Raw genomic sequence first — 6,000 nt, forward strand, 5'->3', positions numbered from 1 at the left:
ATATAAAAAAAGAATATCAGGAATGAACAAAAATAAACTCTGATGAATAGTTGTCTTCAATACACTTTCTGTGCATGATATCAACCACACCAACACTTAACTCCTCCGCAAAAATAGAAATACAAACAAAACAAACGAACGACTGATCGATGGTCCAGATACGTTGACTTTGTACAACCACACAATTTGGTGATGTTATTTCACTACACACATTGTGGTGAAGTAAAACCAGTTCACATAATGTAGTGATGTTAAACCAGTACACACACTTTGGTGATGTAAAACCAGTACACCTAATATAGTGATGTTAAACAATCACACACACTATGGTGATGTTAAACCAGAACACATAATGTGGTGATGTTAAACAATTACACACAATGTGGTGATGTTAACCCAGTTCACACAATGTGGTGATGGTAAACCAGTCAACACAATGTGGTGATGTTAAACTAGTACACATAATGTTAAACCCTAAAACACACTATGGTGATGTTAAGCCATTACACACAATGTGGTGATGTAAAACCAGTATTCACAATGCGGTGATGTTACCCAGTACACACAATGTGGTGATGGTAAACCAGTACACACAATGTGGGGATGTTAAACTAGTACACCTAATGTGGTGATGATAAACTAGTACACCTAATGTGGTGATGTTAAATCCTAAAACACACTATGGTGATGTTAAGCCATTACACACAATGTGGCGATGTTAAACCAGTACACACAATGTGGGAATGTAAAACCAGTATACATATAATGTAGTGATGTTAAACCATTACACACAACATGGTGATGTTAACCCATTACACACAATGTGGTGATGTTACACCATTACATACAGTGTGGTGATGTTAAACCAGAACACAATGTGGTGATGTTACACCATTACATACAGTGTTGTGATGTTAACCCAGAACACACAATGTGGTGATGTTAAACAAGTACAAACAATGCGGTGACGTGAAACCATATACACAAAATGTGGTGATGGTAAATCAGTATAAACAATGTGACGGTGTTAAACCAGTTCACATAATGTTGTGATGTAAACCATTTAACACACTATGGTGATGTTAAACCATTACATACAAAGTGGTGATGTTAAACCAGTACACACAGTGTGGTGATGTTAAACCTGTACACACAATGTGGTGATGTTACACCATTACACACACTGTGGCAATGTTGAACCAGTACACACAATGTGTTAATGTTGAACCAATACACACAATGTGGAGATGTTTAAACATTACACGCATTGTGTATAGTAATGTTAATCCGGTAAAGATGATGTTAAACCCGGCATTACACAAAATGTTATGATATTAAACTAGTACACACAATGTGGTGATTTTAAACTATTGCACATAATGAGATGATATTTAAACATTACACGCACAGTACATGGTGGTGTTAAACCAGTACACACAATGTGCTGATATTAAACCAGTACAAATAGTGTGGTGATGTTAATCCAGTACGCACAATGCGGTGATGTAAAACCATTACATACAATGTAGTGATGTAAAAACACTACCCACAATGTGGTGATGTTAAACCAGTACACACAATGCGATGATGTAAAACCAGAGCACACAATTTGGTGATGTTAAACCAGTACACACAATGTAGTGATGTTAAACCAGTACAGGCAATGTGGTGATGTTAAACTCTTAAACACACTATGGTGATGTTAAACCAGTACACACAATGTAGTGATGTAAAACCAGTACACACAATGTGGGGATGTTAAACCAGTATTCACAATGTGGTGATGTTTAACCAGAACACACAATGTGGTGATGTTAAACCAGCACACATAATGTGGTGATGTTAAACTAGTACACATAATGTGGTGATGATAAACTAGTACACATACTGTGGTGATGTTAAACCCTTAAACACATTATGGTGATGTTAAACCATTACACACAATGTGGTGATGTAAAACCAGTTCACTTAATGTGGTGATGTTAAACCAGTACACACAATGTGGTGATGTTACACCATTACATACAGTATGGTGATGTTAAACCAGAACACACAATGTGGTGATGTTGAACAAGTACACACAATGCGGTGATGTAAAACCATATACACATAATTTGGTGATGTTAAACCAGTATAAGCAATGTGACGGTGTTAAACCAGTTCACATAATGTTGTGATGTTAAACCATTTAACACACTATGGCGTCACAACAGACACCGGCATAGCGAACGAGTTATGAAGCGTAAGATGATGCCAAAGAAACATGACCGATTTGGGGTATGATCTACATATCATATATATTATGCTATGGGAGTCTTGCATTATTAATGGTCAATTGTTATATTAAGGGGTCATATTTTAAATATTGTATATATAAGTAAAGGTATTTTTTTTTAATTTAAAATGGGTAGTACGTTTTTTAAGCAAAAATAGCACACCCTATCAACAAATATTGAAGATATCCCCGTGGTTTTAAGAAAGTATAATACCATATATTTTATCGTTACATTTCCGTGTTGTCATTTAGGGGTGACAAGGAGATGAGAAAATTTGACCGCTTTAAAGCTATAAACAGAACTAGTACTGGTTAAATAACTTTGGATCCAAGCACGTTACGTATATAGATTAACGTTAAATGACACTTCTTATAGATCGGACAGCTGAAGAAAGCATCTGGCCAAACATACTTACATTGTATCTGTGTCAGTCTGACAGACACTATTGTGTTATCTAGATTTAATTAAGATTGTCGCAAAGAGCCTTTTCAATATAATCTTTCAAGATAAAAATTTTATGATATAAATTTGCGAAAATACTGGATGTATTAACAAAATTTGAAGATAATTCTAAACTTTAATGAAACAGCTACCGACCAATATAAGTTTTGATTGTGTGTGTCAAGTACGAAAATGCGGTGATTAAGTATGATTGTTCACTAGACAACTTTCCTGTCTATAAAGATGTATTCAAAACGTTAAAGGTCAAACACTCCCATAGCACCCTCTGCGCACACTGAATCCTCCACTGGTCAACACATACACACATGTTCATAGGTGAACAAAATAATGAAATCAACAAGTTTTAGTTAGTTTTCCGAACCCTGGTGACCATCCCCCTTTCTAGAAGTCCAAAACATAAAACATTCTCAAATCTATAGACAAATTGGGATACACAACGTATGTATCACTTTCATTTTTTTTTCTATCGCAAGGTGACAAAGAAACTGTTACGTTGCTGGATCTTTTTTTGGACGATTATCTATTTTTTAATTTCTACGCTATCTTAATTTTTACATTCCTGCTCTCTAGCTTTGGGACCCAACGAGATAAATTTTGGGTTTGCCTTCAATGTTGGACAAAGTATTTTTCGTGTATTTCGCAATGAAATGATTCGAAAAACAGAACACTACCTAAGAACACAAAGAGGGTATATAGGTAGACGTAGCTGCAATCAAACGACGCAAACAACTGACAGACGAGTATAGTCAATATACAGTCTTTTATTGGTAGACTCCATGTCTATATACTATCTTAATCGTCTGTTGTAAATATGTTTTCGTTGCTATAGCATATATATGCTTTTTGCAATAAAGTATTCATTCATTTATTCATCATGTAGTTTATCATATTTGATTTATTTGTCAACAAGAATGTGCCTAAGTAAACGGATGCCCCACTCGCACTATCATTTTCTATGTTCAGTGGACCGTGAAATGAGGGTCAAAACTTTAATTTGGAATTAAAATTAGAAAGATCATATCATAGGGTCCATGTGTACTAAGTTTCAAGTTGATTAGACTTCAACTTCTTCAAAAACTACCTTGACCAAAAACTTTAACCTGAAGCGAACGGACGCACAGACTAGAAAACATAATGCCCCTCTACTATCGTAGGTGGGGCATAAAAATGATTTTTTTTCATTAAAAAACATGCACATGTTTGTGAAAAAAAATTACCAACCTTAAAACGGGCTAAGTTTTCACTAAGGAATTGGACTTCAAAAGTAGGCTCTACGAATCGCGGACTTTTCGATTCGAACGGTGAATTTCCTTTCTGCTGAAGATTCACTTTATACCCAAGTGGTGTATTCGTACTTTCCTTTTCTGCTGAAAATCCATAGTCTTTATTGACAGGAAAGAAACAAGAGGGAACACCAGGAACGGTCACTGATTTGTCATAGATACAATTTCGTTCCTTGCATTTATCTTCTGTTAATCCCACATTTTCGGGAAAACAGTCAATTCTTTGGGTTTGCTTTTCTGGTGCTTGTGGTGTATTAATGCCACCATCATTGTTTTTACTCCCCGTATCCTTCCTTTTATCTTTTCTAGTCGCTTCATATGCCACTGGCACAAGAATTGCCGCGAACACAGCTATCACTAAACAAATTATTCCTATCCGTTTCCGACTACAATTCTTGCTCATATTGGAAGAAATTGGTCACTATTCGTTATTCGTGTTTATATATTCCTTGGTTTAAAACATATTAGTTGCCTTGAAGAAAGATATGCATACACATATCCTGAACTTGAAAATATAAACAATACATGGAACTTGAACTGAATAGTTATTGATGTCCAAATGTGATCATATCTAATAGTTTCCAGTAATTAGAACCTGAAAACAGATAAAAACTTTAGTGATATAGTTGTTATCTCTGGGTCTTTGGCGGTCATCGAAGGACTCGCAGCATAAATCTCCCAGAACAACGGAAATATTCAGTGTGATAACATAATTTACCAGTGGGGAAATGAAAAATATCTTAGATCTTTTAGAACAAACTGTTGTATCTGAGATAATTTTATTAATGGAGAGGACAAACTATAAATTTAGATGGGAATTTTTTATCATTGGGATGGACAAATTTAAAAATTAAAATGTATGTACGACACCTTAAAGCTAAAAAAGAGGGGGAAAAAATGTTGCTCATAACTTTATATAGTTAAAAACTATTTAATTTTTATATTTATTTGGAAATTCATATGCACTTGCAAATCCTGTTCAACCTTACATTGACGTGTTTGGAACTCCTTTAACTTGAATAATTTATAACCATTAGTACATATGTCTATCAAAAAGTACATTTACTTGCATGACTATACATATCTATAGCTAATTCAACGTCAGTAATAGTATTCGTTCGCTACACTTAATCCACACGTGAAATCTATTATCAAATTATATTCATTCATAAAAATTATGTTCTTAAAATAGCAAGCAATATTTACACGTTTTCGTTGAAAAGAAATGTCACATTACTTTTTCGAGAGCAGACTTACCATGCACATGCATAAGTGTGTCATTTATGCAATTATGGCATTTTTCACCTCTGTGTGATTGTATCATCAGTAGTCTCCTTGAACTTGTAGACTTGTGACTTACCGTTGCACTGGTACATGGACGAGTCTGTTTCCAATATAAAGGGTGTTTGTTTATCATTTAAAAGCACATGTGTTCTATATACCATCACCATTCAAAAAGTATAAAAGGTATATAAATAAATTACCTGTTATTTTATTTACAGATCACTTCACATCTTAAAGGATAATTCTGTCAAAACTACGAATATAAAATATAAAATGCGATGTAAATAAATAATACCCATAAACCTTTATGTAGGAAGGAAAATAGGAAAATGTATTTGCGGTATTGTTACATGTAAAAGTAGCTATTCATATTCTAATTAATATTTCTGCAAATGTAAGATATTAAAATTTTGAAGATTACATTTCCGTCCTAGATGTGCCTACTGCGTCTGATCCAATCCAGATTAGATCGTTTTTATGAAAGTGCATGACAAACGTTCCACTTACCGGTATCAAACCGGCTATCGGTACGACAGATGCAATATAACAAAGATCAAAATCTGATATATACACGATTCCCATTTGGATAATCCATTGTATTGTAATGACAATCAAAAACACATACAGAAATCTGCTGTACACACCCTGTACTCGATAGCCCCCCCCCCCCCCCCCCCTAGCTGTTTTAAAAGCCA

At 34.6% G+C, this 6,000-nt stretch overlaps 1 protein-coding gene across 1 annotated transcript in view; it reads right to left on the minus strand.

Annotated features, from left to right (window-relative positions):
- The window catches only part of LOC143063590 (maltase-glucoamylase-like), a 51,710-nt gene extending 46,266 nt beyond the window's left edge, over positions 1–5,444 (minus strand). Inside the window, exons 1-2 of the mRNA XM_076235844.1 lie at positions 5,382–5,444; positions 3,960–4,616 (exon numbers count right to left, since the gene is read on the minus strand). Coding sequence (XP_076091959.1) covers positions 3,960–4,424 — 465 coding nt within the window. The 5' untranslated portion in view covers positions 4,425–4,616; positions 5,382–5,444. The remainder of the gene's footprint in view (positions 1–3,959; positions 4,617–5,381) is intronic.
- Positions 5,445–6,000: the final 556 nt, after the last annotated feature.

The sequence above is a fragment of the Mytilus galloprovincialis genome, chromosome 1 (assembly GCF_965363235.1).
Source record: "Mytilus galloprovincialis chromosome 1, xbMytGall1.hap1.1, whole genome shotgun sequence".
NCBI classification, from domain to species: domain Eukaryota; kingdom Metazoa; phylum Mollusca; class Bivalvia; order Mytilida; family Mytilidae; genus Mytilus; species Mytilus galloprovincialis.